The 27026-nt window shown below is 35.9% G+C and overlaps 1 protein-coding gene across 1 annotated transcript in view; it reads left to right on the top strand.

Moving 5' to 3' along the window:
• Nucleotides 1-27026, top strand: part of LOC309840412 (uncharacterized protein) — a gene marked incomplete at its 5' end in the record, with an annotated part of 71102 nt that overhangs the window by 42074 nt on the left and 2002 nt on the right. Inside the window, 3 exons of the mRNA XM_082682458.1 lie at nt 2490-2542; nt 3558-3701; nt 18949-19068. Of these exons, the coding sequence (XP_082538584.1) occupies nt 2490-2542; nt 3558-3701; nt 18949-19068 (317 nt within the window). The remainder of the gene's footprint in view (nt 1-2489; nt 2543-3557; nt 3702-18948; nt 19069-27026) is intronic.

Below are 27026 nucleotides of genomic sequence, written 5' to 3' on the forward strand. Positions count from 1 at the left end.
CGAGCTCTCGGCCACAACCGCAGAGTTGGAATCTTGCAACGGAGGATGAGGGCCTCAACCGAGGAAGTAGCGCCAGTCCATATGTCGGAGCTGCGAAACCCTGAATCAAGGACACGGCGCATCCAGATGTTGGAGCTGCAAGAACCTGAACCAAGGTCACCACATGGGATAATACGAACCAAGAAGCCTACACGTGAGTGTAGGGAGCCTTAACCACGTTGTCACGTTGCTAAGAATAAAACTACCCTAGGGGGCAGGTATTCCAATGACTCCTTAGTCAGAGTGCTTCCCAAACACAGTTGGGAAGAACCCCAATTAATACACTATTCTACTTTCTGTGTATTCCTTTCACTACCCCTTCTTCCATTGTGTGTCTCCAATAACTGACCTGTTTTACACACACAGCATCCTCTCAGATGAAGGTAGATTGGCTAATTTACAGAAGGAGAACATAGAGTGTAGTGACTTGGGGATCCCAGGGTCATGGAACAAGTAGTGGCAATATTGACTCCTGCCCTCCACCTTTTGCTCATATTCTCATATTCTTTGTGGCTTAGTAGGAGATGTGCACTAGATTTTGCTACAGAAAATGTATAAACATCATATTCTTAATAGGAATGATTGATTTTCAAGAACTGTGAGTTAAGAGTTTCTCTGTTTGTGTATCCTTTCCTGGCTGGGTTGGCAAGTATTACTTGGAAGAATCTTTAATCATGATTAAATAAGTAAATTCTTCCTTTTCTCACCTGGAGCAAGCCACAGAGAGTTCTCCATGTGAGAAGCGACTCTTCTGGGAATCACTTTCTGCAATCCTTATGCCCTGCCCATAGAAATTCAGTCTGACCCTTAACATCAAAACCAGAGCTCATTGTCCATACCTAACATCCATATGTCCCGAGCAGCCTGTTCTTTTTTTCTTGGATCCCATGCTCTGGAGAATGACTCTATTTTTCCGATAAAATTAACTCAATAAATGCCAGAGAATCTATGCTTTAAGGCTGACTTCCCAAACATATGTGACATGACTGATGTCAACAAATCTGCCCACTTATACATAATATGGTTGTGTGGTTGATCAATAGATAGAAATTTAATCTTATTGGCAGATGGATTTAGCAAACAACTCTCAAGTTCCAACAGTTTAAAAATACATTGCTAGAGCCAGACATTTCAACACTGTGAGGTTTTAACAGCAGCAAAGATGTATGTGGGAAGACACTTTAAAAACCTGAGTTAAGCCACATGATAATAATGTCAGTGGCCAAGAATGGATGGTGGACTAGATGGGGAGAAGGACATTGAGGCAAATCCTACTCAACTCTAATGTGCCACATAAAAGCATGTTCACTGAGGCCTGAGGGCAACAAGGAGCCAGTGAAAGATTCTGAACAGGTGTTTCCACATTTGATTCCCAGTTTAGAAATGTTTAGAGAGTGGACTTAAGGATTTAAGTTCCTCAGCTGTGTCTCTTGGATTATTGTTTTGTATTTTTTTTATTCTTTAGGAAGTTGTAGTTGAGGGGTGGGGATTTCCAATTTCGACCATTAGACAATTGGGGGTCATGGAGGGCTCAAGAGAAGCACCTGCTCGAGTTGTCAGGCAGATGCAGGCAGACAAAGCTCAGTCTCCCGCCTGAATGAGCCATAAAGATGGCAGAAGCCACTACAGTGTTTGATGGGTTGTTTCTAGACACTTCCCATGAGCTGGATTAATTTGGAGGCATGCTAGAATTGCTCATGCTAACCTGTACTAAACTCAAGAGGTGAGTACCATATCTTTGAACATCTTTTTATTATTATTATTATTATTCATTGCTAAATTGTGAAAGCTACCTTTTCAAAGTTGAATCCAAAGAAGTTATACTCTTCAGCCTCCCCTGTCGTCAGAGGGTGGTCATGTGGTCTAGTCTGCAAATCACTTACTCTTGCACTAGAGTTCAATTTGGAAGAGAACAACAAAATAGACCCTACACTGAGCTTCAATGTTGCCTACACAGATGTTGGCCCAGGAAGGCAGGAAGGTTTGACCGTCTGCCATAGAGTGCTGGGGTGGAAAGTAGCAAGGACACCTTTTCCTCAGTCTAGATCAGTGGTTTCTCTCCGGGCATTGGCTTACAAACTTCGCTTTACCAGTGATTCTTTGAACTCAGTAATATCTGTTTTGCTTAAACCGGCCAGATTAAATTCTGTTGCCTGCCTCTAAGAATCCTAAGGATTCTCAGAGTGACTTTAAAGTTCATAAATGATGGATAAAATCTAATAGGAGCATTAGAGTTTTTAAGAGGTCATTAGTTATGTTCAAGAGAGCATATCAATGGGTTTATTTTAAATTATTTCAGAGAATTGTTTCATTGTGAAAAATTAGAAAATGCAAGAATAAATTTCTCAATAACTTTTAAGTGTCTTATCCAGCAGTCATTATTTATTCTTTTACATTTTGTTCTAAAAATATGTTCCATTCATTCTCTCTATGTTTATTCTATATTTTAGGTCATAAGACATCGTCTCACATTGTATTGAAAGAAGAAACCAGAATGATGGGGGTAAGGACTAAGTGCTACTTAAGTGGATAAACTACCTTGATATTGCAAGTTCCAAATATTTTTTAAAAGACGACAGTGACTACTCTGCCTCAACATCCTAATGAAAGAAAATTGATGGAATGAGTTCCAGCAAGCCTACCCCTATAATTTTATGATTTAAAGTAAATCTGACACTGTGTGGTCCTAAAGAAGATGATGAGGTCAGGGGTATATTCAAGAGATAATCTAGATCACAGAGCTTTGTAGACATTGATGATCTCACAGCATTGCATTCTTGGCACACTTCTTGTACATTTATCTTGGGGAAGGTGATATTCTGGAGCACTACTCCTACTCCTCCACCCCAACCACACCTAGCATGCTACATCTTTATCATATACCTTACCTAGTGGGCTCTTGAGTCAGATTAAAAACCAGGACTAAGTTAAATTTTGGTTTAGGAAAATGCCAAAGACCCCTGGGACCAGAATCTTGGGATTCAGCAGGCATGGTTGCAAGTGATCCTCTCATGGTGCCAAAAGTCAAAATTGCTAATGGAAGAAAATCACTGTCACATTATCAGGTTGAGAGGAGTGGAGATGGTAGAAATGTATCAGAAAAAAAGAACTAGTACTGAGCATAAAGACAAGAAGAGGCAGAATGGCCTGCAGAGACTACCGTTCTCTCAGAACTAGAGGCCGCTACGTATCTTCATTCATAAATAAGTCCCTAGACACTTTGATTTACTTGAAAGCAACCACACCTCCACAAATTGCTAGGAAATCCTCATGAATAACCCCTGTATGAGGTACCTATAGAGATTTCAAGCACTATTTGGCTGCTACCTTTCTCCATTATCTTGGCTTCTCCCCAGTTTTTGTAATTTCTAGAGCTAAACAGGAGTAGTGGCAGAGACCCCCTATGATTCAGAAACACAGAAGCTGTACTCCACCCATGCCCTTTCTATCATCCAATTTGTAACTCTCTTGAAATTTTATATGTCTGGGTAACTGATTATGACATTCTTTTCTTACAGGCTGCCCAAGTAATGATTGGTCTGATCCACTGTGTTCTGGGATATTTTTGGATATACTTATATGTCAGAGAATTTGAATCAGTTTCAATAAATTACCTGCCTTTAACGTTGATGTCAGGATACCCATTTTGGGCATTCTTGTTTGTGAGTAAATTATCTCACTGATGATCATGCATTCATTTATTCAATGGATTTGTGCCAGTTTCTGCAGCCAGGCAATAATGTAGAGATGCCACCTGTTGAAAATATACAATTCTTGCTGTCAAGAAACTCATTCTACTAAAGCTATTTTAAGATGATAAATTTATTTATAAAATTCTTCTATACAAAAATTCTATTTACTTGAATGAATATTAGGGACAAGGAATGGTAAGTTTCCTCAAAGGGCATTTGAGATAGGTAGCAAATGTTTACTTATAAGACTCATGTTTGCCAATAATATAGGCAAGCTGAGAGCCAGAACTTAATGGTTGGGGCAATAGAATGGACTTTGAAAATAGTTTGGCAAAAAGGTAAAGAAAGAGCGAGAGGCTATTGACCCAAGAGGAATTTGGAAGACTTCAACAAGGATTTCCAAGGGATGTATATTGTCTTACAGCATGGTTTAAAATGTTCCATCTCCTTCTGTTTTCCCACAAACTTCTAAAAAATACCTGCCTATCTCACAGGAATATTTTTCACTCACTTGGCAAATATTCACTACCTCATGGAGGCTAAGCTCTGTTCTAAGTATGTCAGTTACAGTAGTGAACAAAAGAGACCAAGATTCTCTACCCTTGTAAAGTTTGCCTTCTAGCAAATGATAATGTATCAAAAGAAGAAAAGTGTTGTGGGAAAAATAATGTAGAGGAGGATAAAAAGGTATAAGTTTGCAATTTTTATAGGATATTCAAGCTTCATTGAGAAAAGACATTTGAACAAAGACTTGAAGGAGATGAAGTGAGAAGCCACAAGGGATATCAAAAGAAAGAGTGTACAAGGAGAGGACCCTAGGCTGAGAGCAAGTATGGACCATTTACTGAACAAATGGCCAGTTTGGATGGAGAAAATTGAGCTAAGAGAGATTAGTAGGAAAAGAGGTCAGCTATATGATAGGAAGTATGTTAATCTAAGGACCTGCAGTCATTAGATGTAATATTACTCCAAATAACACTGAGAGCCATTGCAGGGTGTTGAACGGAGGAATGACATGACCTAACTTAAATATTAAAGAACCATTCAAAGATTGTAAAGGAGCAAAGGCTCAAGCAAAGAGCCTTTTAAAAGATCTGACTATAGTTAAGCAGGTGAGAGAGTAGAGTGGCTCAAACCAGAGAGGTAATACAAGGAAAAGTTAATTCTGGATATATTTATATATTAAAAAATATAAAATCTCTAGAGCCCCAGATATTTCCTGATGGCTTGGATATGGGATGTGGGGGGTGGGGGGAATAAAGGAGTCTTCAAAATAGTGAGTCAAGCAATTAAAAGAATAAATTTATCATTGACTGAGATGGATAAGTCTCTGAGTTAAAGGGGTTAGAATTTCACGTGTTCAATTTGGGGTATGTAGGGTTTGAAATCCCTTTTAGGCATCAGAGATGTCTTAGACATTAGAAATACCAAGTGTCCTGCTTATATACATAAGTCTGGAGTTTCAGGAAAAAACTATAAATATAAGGTCATTGGCATACTGATGACATGCATTGATACAAGATGAAAATTCTAGCAAGAAGTTGTTCTAGCAAGAAATTATCTTATTTGTGGAGAGGAGGACTATGGCCTACTCACGCTGTCTGATACGGCGGCATCTCCAGCATTAGGAATTCAGATTGAAGAAGAGGGACAAACAAAGAAAACTGAGGAGTAAAACAAGAGAGTATACTATCCTAGAAGCCAAATGAAGAAGGTAGAGTCAAAGAGGGAGCTGTCAACTCTTAATGACTATAGATAGGTCAAGTTGGATGAGATAAGAGCTAAAATTGCCATTGGCTCTTGCAACATTGAGGTCGTGAGTGATCTTGACAAGAAGAGGTTCATTGTCAGGTGGCACTAAAAACCTGATTGAAATTATTTTTAATAATTGAGTTTTCCTGCAAAAAAGAAAAATAATGTGGTGTTAGCTAATGGAGCAAGTGCAGTATATGCTTTTGTCCTGATATAGTGATTAACTGAGCTATCCTCAGAGTTATGGTGATTATCCAAGAGGAGATTGAGAGCATTGGTCACCCAATGCGGTGAGCCATGCTTGATTTACATATAATTTCATGCCCTATTATTATGTTACCACACAGTAAGAAAGCCGCCACTAGCTAAGAGTCAAGAGTAAAGACAAGTTGCGTCCAGTCCTTTGATTGTTCAGAGACCCAGAATTTCACTGGACTAAAATTACCCCTGGCCTCAGCTGATTATGTACTCTTTTTTTATCCCTAGTGTCTTTATTTATTAATTTTTAAACCTAATGCCTGCATTTATGCAGTTTTTCTAAATTCAATTTTGAACTAAGAGGGTTATATAAATAAAAAGGCAAATGAATAGGTGTGTAATTTTTTTCAACATATTTGAGAGTTATTAGGGAAACATGGACCATAGGTACTTACAGCATCTGGCCATTAACAATGGGAGAATTCGCAGAGGGAAGAGCCCTTGCATTGAGGGTTAAGTCCTTTGCAGGAGCAGTTTCTTTTCTCCTGGGGACGATCATCCCCCAAGTTTTGATGCTTATTGTCAGCTTCAATGTCACCTTCTCTGAGAGACCTTTTTGAAAAACCTCTTCAAATTCAACCCCCAAGGTATCCTCTATCATATCATACCATTTTATTTTCTTCATATTTTGATAAGACATGAAAGTCTCTGATGGTCAAAGGCCCCATGTTTCTGAGGAAGGAGCGTGCATGACTGCCCTCAGTACTGACTGTGGATAGTCTTTTTTTAGAAAGGCTGCATGCATACATGCAGTCTATACCAATGGGAGGGGGGAAAAACCATTCTTGATGCACAACTATACACAACAACTATCTTTTTAAAAATTATTTTTAATCAAGTATAATTAACATACAGTGTTATATTAGTTTCAGGCGCACAATATAATAATTCAACAATTCAATACATTACTCACTGCTCATCACAATAAAGGTACTTTTAATCCCCTTCACCTATTTCACCCACCCCCCGCCCACCCACCTCCCCTCTGATAACTACCAGTTCATTCTCTATAGTTAAGAGTTTGTTTTTTTGTTTTTCCTCACCTTTCTTCATTTTGCTTTCTTAAATTCCACATCCTTTGTGATGTGAAATCATACGATATTTGTCTTTCTCTGACTGACTTATTTTGCTTAGCATTATGCCCTCTAGATCCACCCATGTTGTTGCAAATTGAAAGATTTCACCTTTTGAATGGCTGAGTTATATTCCATTATATGTCACACACCACTTCTTTACCTCATTCATCTATGGTTGAACACTTGGGCTGCTTCCATATCTTGGCTATTGTGAATAATGCTGCAATAAATGTAGGGGTGCATACATCTTTCCAAATTAGTGTTTTTCATATTCTTTGGATAAATTCCCAGTTTTGGAATTATAGGACCATATACTAATTCTATTTTTAATTTTCTGAAGAACCTATATACTGTCTTCCACAGTGGCTGCACCAGCTTGCCTTTCCACCAACAATGCACAAGGGTTCCTTTTTCTCTACATCTTCACCAACACTTATTGTTTCTTTGGTTTTTATTTTAGTCTTTCTGATAGGTGTGAGGTTATATCTCATTGTGATTTTGATTTGCATTCCCCTAATGATGAGTAATGTTGAGCATCATTTCTTGTCTATTGGCCATCTGAATTTCTTCTTTGGGATAATATCTGTTCATGTCTTCTGCCCATTTTTAACTGGATTACTTGTTTTTTGGTGTTGATTTGTGTAAGTTCGTTATATATTTTAGATATTAGCTCCTTCTTGGATATATCATTTGCAAATACCTTCTCCCATTCAGTAGGCTCTCTTTTTGTTTTATTGATTGTTTCCTTCACTGTGCAAAAGATTTTCAGAAACAACTGTCTTTCCAACCAATGCCAGAAAATAATGCCAGAAAATAATAAGATATTCAGGATAGGTGACTTTGGGGTGTTTCTTACATTTCAAAAATTAAACTGCAGATTAAATGCCTTTTAAATGATATTTTTGTTAATAAATAGTTTCCACTAGCATTCTATTAAACATTCATGTGAGTGGGCTCACTGCAACAGTGTGTATTTTCTAGTAATAAAAGCTCATGCACTCAACAAGAAGTTTCTTTATTTTTTAGCATGCCAAGACTTTTATTATGGAAAATTTCAAACATTAAAAAACAGAAGAATATATTGACTCCTTGGTATCTAGTTTAGACAATTATCAGCTCATATTTAGTCTTGCTTCCATTCACTTTCCCTGTTTTACTCAGATTATTCTGAAGCAGTTCCTAGACATCACATAATTTTATGTATAAATATTTCAGCATACATCTCTGAAAGACAAAGACTCTTAAAAATACAAATAAACTTGCAATGACCTGGATGGAACTAGAGCATATTATGCTAAGTGAAATAAGTCAGTCAGAGAAAGACAAACACCATAAAATTTCATTCATATATGGATTTTAAGAAACAAAATAGAGAGACATAGGTGAAGGGAAGGAAAAATAAAATAAGATGAAAACAGAGAGGGAAGAAAACCGTAAGAGACTGTTAACTATAGGGAAAAAATTGAGGGTTACTAGAAGGGAGAGGGTTGGAGAGATAGGGTAATTGGTGATGGGCATGTTATATACAACTGATGAAACATTGAACTCTCCCTATGAAACTAGTAATACAGTATATGTTAACTAAGTTGAATTTAAATTAAAAACTTCTTAAAAATCAACAAAAAGTTCTAAATGAAACAGGTAAAATTGTATCTATCCTCCATGACATAAATCACATTAAAAAATATTCCTTTATTCCATCCTAAATACAAGTGTAACATTAACCCAATAATGGTTCCCTTCCTCTATCTCTTTAATAGAAAACCATGGATTTATTACTACGTGATTTTCCAGGGACTACCATAGAACTACAATGGGAATTTTGGTGTTTCAGCCAAATTATTTTCAAACTTCAATTGCTCTTCGGATGAGAAAAAAAAAAAAAAAAAAGGAAAGAGGAAAGGAAAGGAAAGGAAAAAGAAGAGAAAAGAGAAAGAAATTAACCCAGGTTCCTCAAGAAAGAGGAGGACTTTTTAAAAATATTAAAAACTACTTTACTCTTTGAGGAATCCGAAAAATAATTGGGACAAAAGTGGGGAGAGAGCCCTCTGATTTATAGAGAATTTGGCTGGCTTTGACTCCCTGAATCCTGGGAAATTTCCCAAGTGATATGAGTGTCTTGGTTATTCCTGGGCCCCTTGCACCATACCTGAGTGTTCAAGAGCTGGTTGTGCCAGAAAGACCAACCACAGAAACCTAATGTAACCCCATAATGAAACTGCAGAAACTGAGGCTTAGGTAGGTTTCCTGGTTGATGATATACTTTGATGTGCCAGGAGGGTGATGCATGCTTCAGACCATTCTAGACCTCACCCTCGGCATCTCTTCATTCGACTGGTCCTGATGTGTACCTTTTCTGATAACACTGTAATTTTAAGTATAGCACTTTCCTGGGTTCTATAAGTCACTCTAGCAAATTCTCAAACCTGAGGTGGGTAGAGGGAAAACTTGTATTTGTAGCCAGTTGGTCACAAGTGCAGGTGGTCTGGAAATCCCCAAGCTTATGGCTGGGGTCTGAAGTGAACACAGTCTTATTGGAAACTGTGCCCTTACCTTGTGAAGTCTGAGCTAACTCTGGGTATTTGGCATTACAACTGCATTACACTCGCAAAGTAGAGACCACCAGAACATCACCAGGGAAGTGAAGGAGCTGAAGGACAGGAAACATTTAGGAATTTTAGAAATTCGGGGATTTTACCTCACACCTCATCAAACCTATTTAAATGGTCTCATATCCCCATATTAAATATCATTTTGCTTTGAAAAATTAAGTCTTCTTATGATTCAGTTTTTAGAAAATTATCTACAAATAACTCATTTAATGCGTTATTAGATATACCTTCTCGGCAATCATTGTGGATACTTGGGAAATCCAAAGAAGTGAAAAATATCTAACTTATGAATTATTTTCTAATGTAATAAAATTGTTATGAATTCTAAATTTAGCAGTAATGAAGTTAATGTAATGTTACATTTTATACACCTTTCATTAAACTTGTTATTAATTAATTAAAAGTTGTCAAGAGGAATTTCTTAGGTGATAACAAAGTTGCTTACGGGTGCCTCTTTTTTTCCTCAGTTTATCATATCAGGAATTTTTTCAATAGAAGCAGAGAAGACACGTTCCCCAAAATTGGTAAGAATAATTGAGGCAATTTCAAGGATAAAAATTTAACTTGTCAAAAACAAGGATACCGGTAAGGAGAGGATATCACTGCCTCTTAAATAGTAGAAATTTATTCAAAATACTAAAATGTAAAATATTGCCTTATAATACTTCACAATCTTTTTAAATGGATGGACCCCAATAAAATCCTTTGTTAATTTCATAAAACATTAAAATAACACAGAATGCATGAAGCAATCCAGGAAATCAGAAGTGAAAATTTAAATAGGCTATGTTATTTTTTTCAAATTAAATATCAAATATGATAGAAAACTTGTAAATGGATACTTTGAAGCAGTGTAAGGAAAAAAATGTGATTAAAACAGTGTTAAGATGTTTTAAATGGTTTCTATGTCCCAGATGCCTTACTCAGAGTTTTTCTCTATTACCTCACAACAAAGCCTATCAGGGTGGATTATGTTATATACCAAGAGTATCAACAACCATCTCTAAAGATAATTGAATTTCTATGCTTGACTTTTTTCACTTAGCAAGATCCCCTCCAGTTCCATCCATGTTGATGCAAAAGTTGGGTATTCATCCTTTCTGGTAGCCGAGTGATATTCCATTGTATATATGGACCACATCTTCTTTATCCATTCATCTGTTGAAGGGCATTTCAGCTCTTTCCACAGTCTGGCTCTCATGAACATTGCTGCTCTGAACATTGGGGTTCATGTGGCCCTTCTTTTCTCACTTATTTGTGGAACATAAGGAATAGCATGGAGAACAGTGGGAGAAGGAAGGGAAAAATGAAGGGGTGGGGAATCAGAAGGAGAGATGAATCATGAGAGACTATGGACTCTCAGAAACAAACCAAGGGTTGGGGGGCTGGTTAGCCGGGTGATGGGTATTAAGGAGGGCACAGATTGCACAGAGCACTGGGTGCTATACACAAACAGTGAGCCATGGAACACTATATCAAAAACTAATGATGTACTGTGTGGTGACTAACATAAAAAAAAAAAAAAAAAAGCTGTCTCTAAAGATAAATTAAAATCTATCTTTAAATCTTTATTTATCTTTAAATCTAGATTTTTAAAATTTTTTTAAATTTCATTTAGTTAACATATACTGTATTATTAATTTCAGAGGGAGAATTCAGTGATTCATCAGTTGCATATAACACCCAGTGCTCGTTACATCATGTGCCTTCCTTAATGCCCATTACCCAACTACCCTCCAAAATGGATTACATTATCCATTACATCATATGACATATGTTGCTATAAACATTGGGATGCATGTGTCCTTCAAATCACTGTTTGTATCCTTTGGATAAATACCCAGTAGTGCAAATGCTGAGCCATAGGGTAGTTCTATTTTTAACTTTTTGAGGAATCTCCATACTGTTTTCCACAGTGATGGCACCAGTTTGCTTTCCCCCCAAAAGTGTAAGAGGGTACCTCTTTCTCCATATCCTCACCAACATCTGTTGTTTCCTGACTTATTAATTTTAGCCATTCTCACTGTGGTTTTTATTTGTATTTCCCTGATGTGGAGTGATGTTTAGTGATTTTTCATATGTCTCTTGGTCATTTGGATGTCTTCTTTGCAGAAATATCTTTTCATATCTTCTACCCATTTCTTGATTGGATTATTTGTTTTGGGGGCAGGGGATGTTGATTTTGATATTTTCTTTACATATCTTGGAAACTAGCCCTTTATCTGATCTGTCATTTGTGAATATCTTCTCCCATTCAGCAGGTTTCTTTTAGTTTTGTTGACTGTTTTCTTTGCTGTGCAAAAGCTTTTTATCCTGATGAGGTCCCAATACTTCATTTTTACATTTGTCTCCCTTGCCCTTGGAGAGGTGCCTAGTAAGAAATTGCTGTGGCCGAGGTCAAAAAAGTTGCTGCCTGTGTTCTGCTCTGGGATTTTGATGGATTCTTGTCATTTTGAGTTTATTTTTGTGTATGGTTTAAGAAAGTGGTCCAGCTTCATTCTTCTGCATGTGACTGTCCAATTTTCCCAACACTGTTTCTTGAAGAAACTGTCTTTTTTCCATTGGATATTCTTTCCTGCTTTGTCAAAGATTAGTTGACCATAGAGTTAAGGGTCCATTTCTCTTTTCTCTATTCTGCTCCATTGATCTATGTGTTTGTTTTTGTTCCAGTACCATACTGTATGGTGGTCACGGTTTTGTAATACAGCTTGGAAGTCCAGAATTGTGACGCCTCCAGCTTTGGTTTTCTTTTTCCACATTACTTTGGCTATTCGGGGTATTTTCTAGTTGCATACAAATTTTAGGATTGTTTGTTCCAGCCCTGTGAAAAATGCTGGTGGGGATTGCACTGAATGTGTAGATTGCTTTGGGTAGCATAGACATTTTAATGATGTTCATTCTTTCAGTCCATGAGTATGAAATATTTTTCCATTTCGTTGTGTCTTCTTCAATTTCTTTCATTAGTGTTATATAGTTTGGGTTTTTTTTTTTTAAGATTTTTATTTACTTATTTGAGAGAGAGAGAGAGAATAAAAAAGAAAGCGAGAGAGCAGGAAGAGCAGGGAGGGGCAGAGGGAGAGGGATAAGTAAACTCTGCTGAGCAAGGAGCCTGATCTGGACTGGATCCTAGGATCTTGGGATCATGACCTGAGCCAACCAACTGAGCCACCCAGGTGCCCCAAGTGTTCTATAGTTTTCAGAGTACAGATCCTTTACCTCTTTGATTGGGTTTATTCCTAGGTATCTTATAGTTTTTGGTGCATTGTAAATGGGATCAATTCCTTGAATTCTCTTTCTTTTGTCTCATTATTAGTGTAGAGAAATGCAACTGACTTCTGTGCATTGATTTTATATCTTATGACTTTGCTGAATTCCTGTATAAGTTTTAGCAATGTTTTGGTGGACGCTTTATGTTTTCTCCATAGAGTATCATGTAGACTTCATAGATTGAAACTTTGTGAGTTTTTTATTGATTTGGATGCCTTTTATTTATTTTTGTTGTTTCGTTGCTTATGCTACAACTTCCAGTACTATGTTGAAGAACAGTGGTGAGAGGGGACGTCTTTGTTGTGTTTTGTGTTTCTGACCTTAGGGGAAAAGCTTTCAGTTTTTCTCCAGTGATGATGATATTTGCTATAGGTCTCTTGTATATGGCTTATATGATATTGAGGTATGTTCCCTCTATCCCTACAGGGCAGAGGGTTTTTATCAAGAAAGGATACTGTATTTTGTCAAATGCTTTTCCTGCATCGAGAGGATTATATGGTTCTTGTCCTTTCTTTTATTAATGTGTTGTATTACATTGATTGATTTGCATATGTTGAACCACCCCTACAGCTGAGGAATAAATACCACTTGGTCGTGGTGAGTAATCCTTTTATTGTACTATTGGATCCTATTAGCTAGTATCTTGGTGAGAATTTTTGCAGCCATGGTCATCAAGGGTAATTGGTCTGCAATTCTCCTTTTTAGTGGGGTCTTTACCTGGTTTTGGGATCAAGGTTATGCTGGCCTCATAAGAAGAGTTTGGAAGTTTTCCTTCCATTTCTATGTTTTGAAACATTTTCAGAAGAACAGGTATTATTTCTTCTTTAAATGTTTGATAGAATACCATAGGGAAGTCCTCTGGCCCCAGACTCTTGTTTGGTTGGAGATTTTTGGCTACTGCTTCAGTTTCTTTGCTTGTTATGGGTCTGTTCAATTTTTCTATTTCTTCCTGTTTGGGGTTTTGTAGTTTATATGTTTCTAGGAATTTACCATTTCTTTCAGAATGCCTACTTTTTTGGCTTATAGTTGCTCATAATATTCTCTTAATTGTTTGTATTTCTTTGGTGTTGGTCATGGTCTGTCCTCTTTCATTCATGTTTTTATTTATTTAAGTCCTTTCTCTTTTCTTTTTGATAAGTTTGTCCAGGAGTTTATCAGTCTTATTAATTCTTTCAAAGAATCATCTACTAGTTTCAGTGATCTGTTCTACTGTTTTTTTTTTTAATTTCTATATCATTGATTTCTGCTTTAATCTTTATTTCTCTTCTCCTGTGGATTTAGGCTTTACTTGCTGTTCTTTTTCCAGCTCTTTTAGGTGTAAGATGAGGTTGTATATTTGAGACTTTTCTTGCTTCTTGAGGAAGGCCTGTATTGCTATATACTTCTTTCTTAGGACTGTCTTTGCTGCATCCCAAAGATTCTGAACTGTCATGCTTTCATTTTCATTTACTTCCATGTATTTTTAAAATTCTTCTTCAATTTCCTGGTTGACCCATTCATTCTTTAGTAAGATGTTCTTTAATTTCCATGTATTTGTGGTCCTTCCAAATTTTTTCTTGTGGTTGACTTCAAGTTTCATAGCACTGTGGTCTGAAACTATGCATGGTATGATGACTTCAGTATTTTTGTACTGTTTGAGATCTGATTTGTGACCTAGTATGTGATCTATTCTGGAGAATGTTCCATATGTTTTCAAGAAGAATGTATATTTTGCTGTTTTGTGATGAAATGCTTTGAATATATCTGTTAAGTCCATCTGATCCAGTGTGTCATTCAAAGTCCATGTTTCCTTGTTGATCTTCTGCTTAGGCGATCTGCCCATTGCTATAAATGGGATGTTAACAGTCCCTGCTATTATTGTATTATTATCAATGTGTTTCTTTAATTTGTTATTAATTGGTTATATATTTGGCTTCTCCCACATTAGAGGCATAAATATTTACAATTGTTAGATCTTCTTGTTGGACAGACCCTTTTGTTATGATATAGTGTCCTTCTTCATCTCTTATTACAGTCTTTGTTTTGAAATACACTTTTCTGGTATTTTGACAAGGATGGCAACTCCATCCTTTGTTTTGATGTCCATTAGCATGATAAATGGCTCTTTAACCCCTCACTTTCACTGTGGAGGTATCTTTGGATCTAAAAGAGTCTCTTATAAGCAACATATTGATGGGTCTTTTATTTTAAATCCATTCTGATACCCTATGTCTTTTGACTAGAACATTTAGTCCCTGTACATTCATAGTAAGTATTGAAAGATATGAATTCAATGACATAGTATTACTTGCAAAATCTCTGTTCCTGTAGATTGTCTCTTAAAGACCTAGATTTAGATGTACATCTTATGTGATAGAGTTGAACTTTGAACCCAGATAGCTTAGCTCAGAATCCAAAATTGTTTAGAGGATATGGCAGGAGGAACAAATGCTTAGGCTACAAAGGCTGAGGGTAAAAATCAGAAGAGAGAGTGTGAGCAGCAAGTCCTGATTTAGGATAAGATAATATGCAAGAATCCCATCAAAGATGGAATTCTCTATATCTACATCTACATCGACATCTATGCAATACTCTACAAAGTAATGCATCCTATTTATTTAGACAGATTCACTTATCTACTCTTTGTTTCTTTTCATTTCTTCTTGCATTTCAGCATTTCAGATTGGAATTCCTTTCCCTCTAGCTGAGAAACTTCCCTTAGTATTATTTCTTTCAACACAAATATTATGAACAATATATTCCCTCAGCGTTTGTCAGTCTGAAAAACAACCTTACACTACTTTTGCTTTGAAAGTATCTTTCACTGCATATGGATTTTAGATTGACATTTTATTTTATTTCAGCACTTTTTAAATGTCAGTCATTGTGTTCCACCTTCATTCCATCTTCGACATTATTAAGTTTCTGTGAACCTTAGCTATGCTCCTTTAACATGATGTGTCTGTTTTTCTCAAACTACTTTTACAATGTTCCCTTTACTTTCAGTTTCCAACAAATTCACTATGCTGTACCTAGATGTATTTTGCTTTGTATTCATTTTATCTGGGATTAGCCAAAGGTATTTATCTATAAGGACTTGAATCTGAATTGATACTTTTCATCAACTTTGGGAAATTGTTGGCCTTTTTGTCTTCAAATATTGCTTTTGCCAAATTGCCTTCCCCTTCTCTACTTTTGGGACTCCAGCTAAAGGTAGATTAAATATTTTCACTATCCCCACATGTTTCTCACAATTTTTTTTCCTTTTTCTTTTATTATTTTTTCTCACTCTACTTTTGTTTCATCATTTTCTATTGCCCTTTCCTCCAGGTCACTGATGCTGTTTAGTTCTGTGTCTAATATGCAGTTATGGAGTTTTCTCTTTCAGTTACTATATTCTTCAAATCTAGAGCTTCCATTCAATTCTGCTTTTAGGTTCTAATTCTTCTGTGAAATTCTCTATCTGTTTATCTGTCTGCTCCATTCATTCCTATTTTCTTGAACATATTAATAGCTGTTTTAAAAATTGTATCAATAATCCCAATAACTGAATTACTTATAAGACTATTTCTATTGGATTTTCCTAGTCTTAAAAAAAAGTAGGATCCTGTATTTTAACCTATCTAGTAATTTTTTATTAAGTGCCAGAAATTGTGTATAGAAAAGCATAGCAATGTCAAGTGATGTTCAGTCTTTCCAGAAGGGTTCATCCATTCCTCCCCTCAGCTGATAAACAGGACTGAAGTTGGATGGCAATATGGATAAGAATACATATACCTCTCAGTCTTCTTCTACTTATGGCATAAAGCCCTCCAGGCTTTGCAGTTGAGAACCTGATATGTTTATGAAAAATTGTCCCCTAGAAGTCCTGATCCTTGTTTCCACAGCACAATTATGTGGTCAAAAATTCTTCTTTACCCTTCAGTTGCTTTCTTCTTATGCAACTTACTGACCAGCAAAACTTCAAAATCTGACTAGCATCTTTTTTTTTTTTAAGATTTTATTTACTTATCTGACAGAGAGAACATGCGCACAAGCAGGGGGAGTGATAGGCAGAGGGAGAGGGAGAAGCAGACTCCCCAGCTGAGCAGGGAGCTGGATGAGGGGTTTGATCCCAGGACCCTGGGATTATGACCTGAACCCAAGGCAGATGCTGACTAGCATCTTAAAAGAGTGATTGGTCACATAGCTGGCTCATTTCTTTAGCCTTCTCTTTCCCACAGAGGCTTCTTTCCTCAGTTTTACAATTTTATCTTTCCAGCCTGCAAGAACACCAAAAGCTATGATGATTCCTCTCTACCTTGGCAATAACATTCTGTTCTGGCAAAATCTGAAACCTCAGCCTCTTGCCCTAACAAATGTTCCCAAGGAAAAATTATCTGTAGAACATCTGCTCACCTCTCTGTGGTCTTCTTTCAGAATTCTTGACCCCTTTATATTCTTCAGTGCCTTAGCACTGATGGTTTTCTTATGCTATTACATAGACAAAATACTTGCAGTATTGTATCCTGTTTTTCTAGCTGTTGTCAGAAGGAACATTCATCTGCCATAGCTTTTCCATCATACCAAAAGCAAAAATCTTCTCAATGTTTTGAGGTTCATAGGATCTTATTTTCTTGTATTTCCAACATTGATTATTTTGTCGTCTCTTTTTCTTAGCTAATCATACTAAAGTTACATTAAGTTTTTTATCTCAAAGAACCATATTTTGGGTTTTTTATGTATGTTTGTTTTCTATGGCAATACTTTCTATTTTTGTCTTTATATTTCCTTCTATTTTTATAACTTCATCAGATTGATGCTTCGTCAGATCTGTTGCATCTCTCAAAATTTAATATGTGGTAATTTCAGCATTATTTAGTTAAAATATTTTACAATTTACAATGTTATTTTTCCCCAAATATTACTTTGCTGTTTGACTAACCAGTGTTTCCTGAAGTTCAATAATTTATTTTTTTGTTTTTAAACTGTTAAATTGAAATTTAGCACAAATACAGAAAATATACAAAACATAACTATCCATATCAATGAATTATCCATGGGAATGTCCAAGGAACTCCTTTTGAAATCAAACATATCAGAAGCCCCCTTCACGTCTTCTTTCAGAAACTTTACCCTCTCTTCTTTCTAAAGGTAAATGTGACTTACTAAACTGTGGCATATAAATACAATACTGCTATATTAGAGTAAAAAGGAACACACAATAGTGACTACACTACAGTAAGAATGAATAAGACAGTGTTGAATGAATGAAACCAGAAAGATAATAATTAATACACATTGTATTATATGTGTATAATTAATTATATTTAAAATTGTATACAATACATACTGTATAATTTTTTAAAGTTTGAAATTTACCTCATTGCCAGAAATGGAAATTTTTACAGGATTTTAAAAATTTCATTTGGCACATCTGAGTGGCTCAGTCAGTTAAATATCTGACTCTTGATTTCAGCTTAGGTCCTGATCTCAAGGTCATAAGTTCAAGCCTTGTATTGGGCTTTGCACTGGGCATGGGCATACTTTTTTTAAAAAAAAAAGTCATTTTACATGTATAGGCTTAATTAATTAATTAATTAATTTTGTTTTTCTATAATGAAATGAAGGTATATTGGTTTTTGTTTGTTTCATGTTTTTATTTAAATTTCAGTTAACATATCATTTAATACTCATTTCAGGAGTAAAATTTAGTGATTCATCATTTACATACAACGCCCACTGCTCATCATAATTGCCCAGGTTAAATTTATTTAAAATGTTTTGTCATTGATGATGAAAATAAAGAAAATTGGCAGATTTGTATGTGTACATAAATGAATAAGAATTCTATATAATACTAAAAACAGCATCTTGTAAATTCCAAATTATACAAAGAAGCTGAAAAGCACAAAAATAATGTATAGGCTGAAATAGAGGTAGAGGGAAATGGTCTAATGTCTTTGCATTGTCTAGAATAATATTAAAAATATTAAATTATAAATATTAAATTAAAAATATTAAATTACCAATCATTATTATGCTTCAGCATTTAAGAATTTTGTGTTAAAGGAGTGAATGAAATGCATGCATGCAACATCAAAAACCAAAGAGTCCTATTTGGATCCTGGTAAATTTAGAGAATAGGGAACCCAAAAAGTAACGTGAGATTCTGGAAATGTTAGAAATGATAATAAATCGTCCCCTTTAACATACATGCCAATAAGGCAAACTAACTTCATTCCAACTTGTTTGTTCCACATATAACTAGTTGACATTTTGTATCTATTCCAGTTGAGGTGTTCCATAAGGACAAATACCTACAGTTCTACCCTTGCAATGATTGGCCTATTTCTAATTGGATTTGAAATTACATTCTTTTTAATCAAACGAGAAAAAATTATATGGATTCAGGTAAGTAAAAGATTTTATAAATTTTTTTTCACAATCAGAGGTTTATACATTAAGTTTGTTTGTAAATGAGCTGAGAATATTTTGGTTTTGAACAAATGTGGAAGTGGTAGAAATTATTCACATGTGGTATGACCACAAATATGGATTCAAATCACTGAAAGGGCTCCAAACCTATGACCACCAAAAATTCAAGAAATCAAATAAAGGGTATTACATAAAGTAAAATAACTAGTATCTACATTAATAAGATTCAGATGAAGGATACTGGTGAACACAGAAAGACCTTAAATAAGTAGATAGCTTTTAAGGATAGATCTGAGATTGATAGGCTCATTGACTCCATGTCCTGGATATCTGTGTCTCTCCAGTGCCTATTACAATGCCTGGAAATTAATAGATGTCTAATAAATGTTAATTGAATGAATGAATGTTCTTTATTAAATATTCCTCTGATGGTATTCCAGGTTAGCATATTAAACATTCCTGAGAACTGATTAATCAGAAGTTCTCTAGACACAAAAATCCGATAAGTCCCAAGTCCACTGAATATGCCATAAATTCACCTTTTCCTGACACAGCACTAACCATTTAATTTTAAACTAAATATACTGGAAATGTAAGTTGAAATGGAAAAAAGACCAACATACTGATCATCAACTAAATTTGCATAGGATTCCCAGTTTCCTTTTTTTAAGATTTTATTTATTTATTTGACAGAAAGAGAGACAGAGAGGGAACACAAGCAGGGGGAGGGAAGAGGGAGAAGCAGGCTTCCTGCCGAGCAGGGAGCCCGATGCGGGGCTCGATGCGGGGCTCGATCCCAAGACTCTGGGATCATGACCTGAGCTACAGGCAGACGCTTAACAACTGAGCCACCCAGGCGCCCCTAGGATCCCCAGTTTCTTAAAGTTATGGAAGTCTTTGTATTAGTACACTAACTCGTCAGGATTTCAAAGACCTGGTGAAATTAGAACCAAAAAAAAAAAAAGAAGTCTGATTCTTATTCAGCAAATTTTCAAGATGACAGGATAGTCAGGGCGAATAGTCACAATCCAAGCTTTTTCTTATCATAAACATTGTTAGCATTTTTGTCATCTTCGGGCTTAATTTACATTTTATGACACCATGTGTATTGTATCCCTTAGAGAATAGGAACAAGTCCTTAAGAAGTCTACCTGGGGCCTACCAGGTGTTTATATTTCTTTTTCAGTGTCCTGCCAACATATATGTCAGTTCTATACATACACGGAGGTTCTGTTTTTACAGGTAATAGGAATAAATAAGAACATTTTAAAATATGTGACCGAGCACCTGACTGATAGGTCTTAGAAGGTACCACTTGTATGTGCAAAAGCGCAAAAGATCTGGGGCAAAGTTGTAGAGCACGGTACACTCAGAGGTCAGCCCACCACACCCCCTGGAAGTTCATTATGTTATACTCATGGTGCCTGAACCCTGTGAAGAAAATTAAAGACAAGAATGTTTGAGGTCTGGTGGCTTTTCATGCCTAAAACTATTATAGAGGTATTGTAGGAACTGAAACCCGGTAGGGGCAGACAGGGCATAGAAAAACCTCTAGTGTGATTGATCAGATGTTTACCCCGGAAAGCCTTCTTTCACTACTGATACAGGAACATGCCACACAGGAGGCCATAGGGTGTGTTCTCAGTTGCCAGCATCAACATTTGTGCACAATAGATTCATTTCCAAATGCCAGAAGTCACAGATTTCGTAAATATGTTTGTTGTTCAGGGCTGCTGCATCAGACTTGCAAGCTCTGAGGCTTGGAGCAACCACCGGCTTTCCCTTAAGGCAGACCCATTTGGAAATCACAAATCCTCTCCTTCTCTCCCAAGAGGCTTCCCTATGAAAACTTTCCCACATTATCCCCAGCAACCAGCTCTGATTACTGGAAGCTACCAAAACAAGCAACTTTGGTTAGGCACTCTGCACTTATTCTCCTACAGAAGCCATTCAAATGTTCCAACAAAGAATCAGAAAATATCAGTAACTTACTGACTCTTTCTAGACAAGGAAAGGGCAACAGTTTGTCTAGGTAAAAAGTTTCAGTTTTTTTTCTTTCTCCACAGACACAAAGCTATACTATTTTTGGCTGAAGATGTGTATATAATAATATATATAACATATGTAACAAATTATAAATGAATTGCTTACTTTCTAATATTTGATTCTATTCCACATAGGATTTGAAAGCACTTAAATAATATGTATAGAAATGTAATTAAAATAAGTTTAAAATGAGTATTACAGAAATATGTATTAGCCTCCATTGCTATAACTATATAGTATACTCATATATTAGTTTGAACTGTATAAAATTGCTATTAGGCTGTTTCTGATCTACAAAAATGTCAGTTTCATATGGTTAAATCCAATATATTAAGCTATTCCAATATATGCCATTTGGAATATGCTCATTATGAAATCGTTAGGAAAATAATGATGTAAATATGTAGGTCTTAGGATCCTCTGAATTACCAAAATTGAGTCAGTTTTTGCTATAAGCTTTCTAATTAGCAAATGTGAAAAGGAAACTCAACTATTACATGATTATAATGACAGAATGACCAGACAGAAATGCTTCACTGTGTCATAGATAAAATGATTCCTGGAAAAGTACTTTGCTCTGAAGTCAATTGCTTGTGTAGTGTTTGGTAAAATATGCTGGAGTTCAGTATAATAGACCCTATGTCATGAAAGGGACTAGCAGGTAAGCTTCATGAAGCCTATAGTGGTGTTTGCCTCAAATAATGCTTCATCCCCAGCATCTGGGACAGGAATTGGTACAAAAGAGGCACTCATTACATGTATGTTAACTATACACTAGCTATGAATAGTCAACATTCCTACAGCAAAGGCTAGACCAACTTCCAAAAGCTATATCTTATTAAAAAAAAAAAACTTATAAAGAAATACTAGGCAAAATCTGTAAGAACCATTTCTGTAAAGAGCCAAGAAATTGTGAACCATGAATGGTTCAGGCTATAAACCTGGGGGTTAATGAGATTGCATGTATCAAATAGTACTTCATAAATAAATCTTAGGTCATTGGTAAGAATTGGTTATCCTGGACTCAATAAGATAATGTATATAAAACATTTACCACAAATGACTAGCCATATAGTAAGTGCTCACATTCTCAAGTATACATTATTCTGGAATTACTGAAACTTGAAGATATTTGTAACAGCATGAGGACTGTAAAAATTAAATAAATAGATAGTAAGTGTTATAATCCTTTAATCCTATATGAAGAACAAGATTTTCATACAGGTGAATGACCAGGCCTCACTCACTCTGAAATAGTTACAGTTATAGCTGAGACTTCTTTTTTTTTTTTTAAGTATACTCCAGCACATAAATCAGGCTCCAAATATTTAACACCATAAATCCTGTTTGAAAATGTTTTAACTGGAATATTTAGGGGAAAGTATTTTGCCCAAACCAGTCTTAAGGAAATAAAAACACTCTTTAAAAATTTTTTTTTTAATTTAAGGGTCATAACTTGCTAGTCATCTCACTGGGAAAACTGCTTGTTAATTAATCAAGATTAGTCAAATTTAAAAAATTAATCAAAATTTAACTAGAGAGTGCTCATTTCATTAGCACATTTACTAAAAAACAGTAACTAAAGAAACTGATACTTAGGAAATGTTATGGGGTTATTAAAAAAGAACAATGAATTTGAGGAACATTTAGTCAAATTAATCCTCTTGTTTTAAAATAATTTATATCAAGTATTCTTAGTGGTAGTTGTTATTTTATCTATGGAGGCCACTCCTACTTTGTAACAATTGAACAATGTCATTTGCATTTAAGAGAGTATCTGTCCTCTGCTCTAGGCAAAGTATGCCTGGAGATCTTTCAGAAGGTATTCCAATTAGAGTATCATTTAAAACCCAAGAGAGACTATATACAGCTCATTTTATGCCAGTCGTATCAGATCTTGATTACCTATTTGTCAGAAGATCAATTTCTGCTCATCCTTATCCCCATATTCAAATGAAGATTTTTCATTAGGATCACTAATCATGATAAATACATGTATAATCCACATTTGCTCCAATTCATAGGGAATGAAAAGAAACCATAAGTAATTCTCTTTAATGTTAGCCCTAATAGAGTGACATGAGAAATACACGTGGAAAACAACTTGGTAGTATTTACCATAAACCAGGTTTCTGGAAATCCACTTTAATCTTCTGAAAGATGGAAAGAGTTATATGGACTAAAACTGTGTAGCAAACTTAAATAAATTGTATTTCCACTTAAATATTATGTAGACATTGAGTATTATAAAGGTTACATATAAATGCAAAATAACCTTTGATTTTAAATGAGATGAATAGAATATACCTTTTACAAGTATAATAGTATTATAGAAAACATGTTGGAGAAAACAGAGATCATGAAGCTGGGAGTCTGTCAGAACTCAAATGGAAGACCCGCAAGAGTCCAAGACCAAGAGTGTGGTAAGAGAAGAAGGGGGACCAGGAAGCAAGTTTGAGCAACTCTGACATTCAGTAATACTTTGTTACTTTTACCATCCCAAGTCCATTTTCCTCTACTCTAAGATAAAAATAACAACACCACCTGCACAAAATGTTGTTGAGTGGATAACGTATATAAAACATTTACCACAAATGACTAGCCATATAGTATATGCTCACTAAATATTTGTTGTTACAATTATTATCATGTAAACAAGTAAAAATCATCACAATTTTATTAAGATGGTGGGATATTATAGATAGCTTTCTATTTTCTAAAAAGTTTGCAATTTTATATTATCTTTATGATGCTAAAAATTTTAGAAGTATAAAGATCTGTAAGACATGTAGATTTCTTTTCTGTATTTAGCAAAGTGGAATGATGCTTTCTGGGTATTTGTGGCTATTCTCCTTGTTGGAGCTCTTCCTGGCAAATATAGTGAACAGTTGGATAAACCAAGCATTTTATCATGGCAGTAATCTCATATAATGTAAGTATTTAATTTCTCTGATGAATTAGGTAGTACTGTATTTGCTTCTGTTGTGAACCCATGCTAAAGAGACTAAAGTTTCGGTAGTAACTGGTTTTAGGGTTGCCTCTACACACTGAATATGAGTTCAAACAGTTTGGACAGCCTATGTCTATGTGCAAATGCAGATAATTCTCTAAAGATAAAATTTTAGGATTAAAGAGCTATATATTAATATCCTCATGAGAAAATACAGTAGGAAATAGATCATTTTCTGGCTCAGGTCATTTGAAGGATAATCTCCTAATGGAGATCAGTCCATTAGGTCTCCAGCCTCTAGTTATCAAGTAAAGTTTAGATCCCTTGGATCTGGGAGCCTTGGAGCAGCAGGAAGATCAAGGATGTTGGGAAGAAGGAGAAATGGGTCATGACACATTCTATTATCAAATACCACTGTTCTTAGAAGAAAACAGTGATGCCCAAGTAATTTTCCAACCCTGTCCTGGGAAATAGGCCAACAGCAGCCATGGTATTAAAACTAATTCACAACTGACTGAAAGTGGGTTAACCTTTTTTATTTATTTATTTTTTATTTTTTTAATTTATTTTCAGCATAACAGTATTCATTATTTTTGCACCACACCCAGTGCTCCATGCAATCCATGCCCTCTCTAATACCCATCACCTGGTACCCCAACCTCCCACCCCCCGCCCCTTCAAAACCCTCAGATTATTTTTCAGGGTCCATAGTCTCTCATGTTTCACCTCCCCTTCCAATTTCCCCCAACCCCCTTCTCTCTAACTCCCCATGTCCTCCATGCTATTTGTTATGCTCCACAAATAAGTGAAACCATATGATAATTGACTCTCTCTGCTTGACTTATTTCACTCAGCATAATCTCTTCCAGTCCCGTCCATGTTGCTGCAAAAGTTGGGTATTCATCCTTTCTGATGGAGGCATAATACTCCATAGTGTATATGGACCACATCTTCCTTATCCATTTGTCCATTGAAGGGCATCTTGGTTCTTTCCACAGTTTGGCGAATGTCTATACTGCCTAGAGCAATCTATACTTTTAGTGCTATTCCAATCAAAATTCCACCGGTATTCTTCAAAGAGCTGGAGCAAATAATCCTAAAATTTGTATGGAATCAGAAGAGACCCCGAATCGCTAAGGAAATGTTAAAAAACAAAAATAAAATGGGGGGGCATCACATTACCTGATTTCAAGCTTTACTACAATGCTGTGATCACCAAGACAGCATGGTACTGGCATAAAAACAGACACATAGACCAGTGGAACAGAGTAGAGAGCCCAGATATGGACCCTCAACACTATGGTCAAATAATCTTCGACAAAACGGGAAAAAAATATACAGTGGAGAAAAGACAGTCTCTTCAATAAGTGCTGCTGGGAAAACTGGGCAGCTATATGTAGAAGAATGAAACCCAACCATTCTCTTACACCGTACACAAAGATAAACTCAAAATGGATAAAAGACCTCAATGTGAGACAGGAATCCATCAGAATCCTAGAGGAGAACATAGGCAATAATCTCTTCGATATCAGCCACAGCAACTTCTTTCAAGATACGTCTCCATGAGAGACTACAGATTTAATTTAATTTTTTAATTTAAAAAATAAATTAAAAAAAAAGATTTCTCTCCAAAGGCAAAGGAAACAAAAGCAAAAATGAACTTTTGGGACTTCATTAAAATCAAAAGCTTCTGCACAGCAAAGGAAACAGTCAAGAAAACAAAGAGGCAACCCACAAAATGGGAGAAGATATTTGCAAATGACAGTACAGACAAAAGGTTGATATCCAGGATCTATAAAGAACTTCTCAAACTCAGCACACACAAAACAGACAATCATATCAAAAAATGGGCAGAAGATATGAACAGACACTTCTCCAATGAAAACATACAAATGGCTATCAGACACATGAAAAAATGTTCATCATCACTAGCCATCAGGGAGATTCAAATTAAAACCACATTGAGATATCACCTTACACCAGTTAGAATGGCCAAAATTAGCAAGACAGGAAACAACATGTGTTGGAGTGGATGTGGAGAAACCCTCTTCCACTGTTGGTGGGAATGCAAGTTGGTGCAGCCTCTTTGGAGAACAGTGTGGAGATTCCTCAAGAAATTAAAAATAGAACTTCCCTATGACCCTGCCATTGCACTACTGGGTATTTACCCCAAAGATACAGATGTTGTGAAAAGAAGGGCCCTTTGTACCCCAATGTTTTTAGCAGCAATGGCCACGGTCGCCAAACTGTGGAGAGAAATTGGGTTAACCTTTGATCTGATAGGAGAGAAGGAAAGGAAATAATTGAAACTGGGTGAAGAAATTAGAGAAGTGCAGGGATCCTCAGGTCAGAGGTGGTTATGGGAGGCTGGAATAGAAGGAGTAAACCCTGGGTTCTCAGCATAAGCAGACTCCACCCAAGACCTCTGGAGTTTGAGTGATGCGTATTAAAATAACCTGAGAGAAAGGAAAACTTCTCAAAGGGACACTTAGCATATGACTAGAAAAATTACTGACAGTGAGGATAAAAGTTTAAATAACTTAATTTAAAAACCCTCAGTAAGCAAGAGATCTTGGATCTTGAAGCTCCATGGTCTCTGGAATGAAATTCAATCCACACATTCTGAGAAGAGAAAGTATTTTTTGCTGTGTAAATGAAGATGCAGCCTCCAAACATCAAGGAAAAGGGGAAATAGCTGAGTCCCTACTCAAGAAACAAATATTAACATCTGAACATTTTTTTCCCTCTACCTACATTTACCAAATATATCAGGTTAATTCAAAATGGAAATGATTTCATTTTTAAAGTATTAATAACAGAGGAAAATCTAAACAGGGTAAGGAGCTTTATGAGGCTGAATCCTGGTGTTTGGAGGGAATGAATGAGAGGAAATTAGTCTGAGTAGCCAGATGTTGTGCTAGTGTACCAGGCTCTCACA

Source organism: Mustela nivalis (assembly GCF_964662115.1).
Source record: "Mustela nivalis genome assembly, chromosome: 9".
Classification (NCBI taxonomy): domain Eukaryota; kingdom Metazoa; phylum Chordata; class Mammalia; order Carnivora; family Mustelidae; genus Mustela; species Mustela nivalis.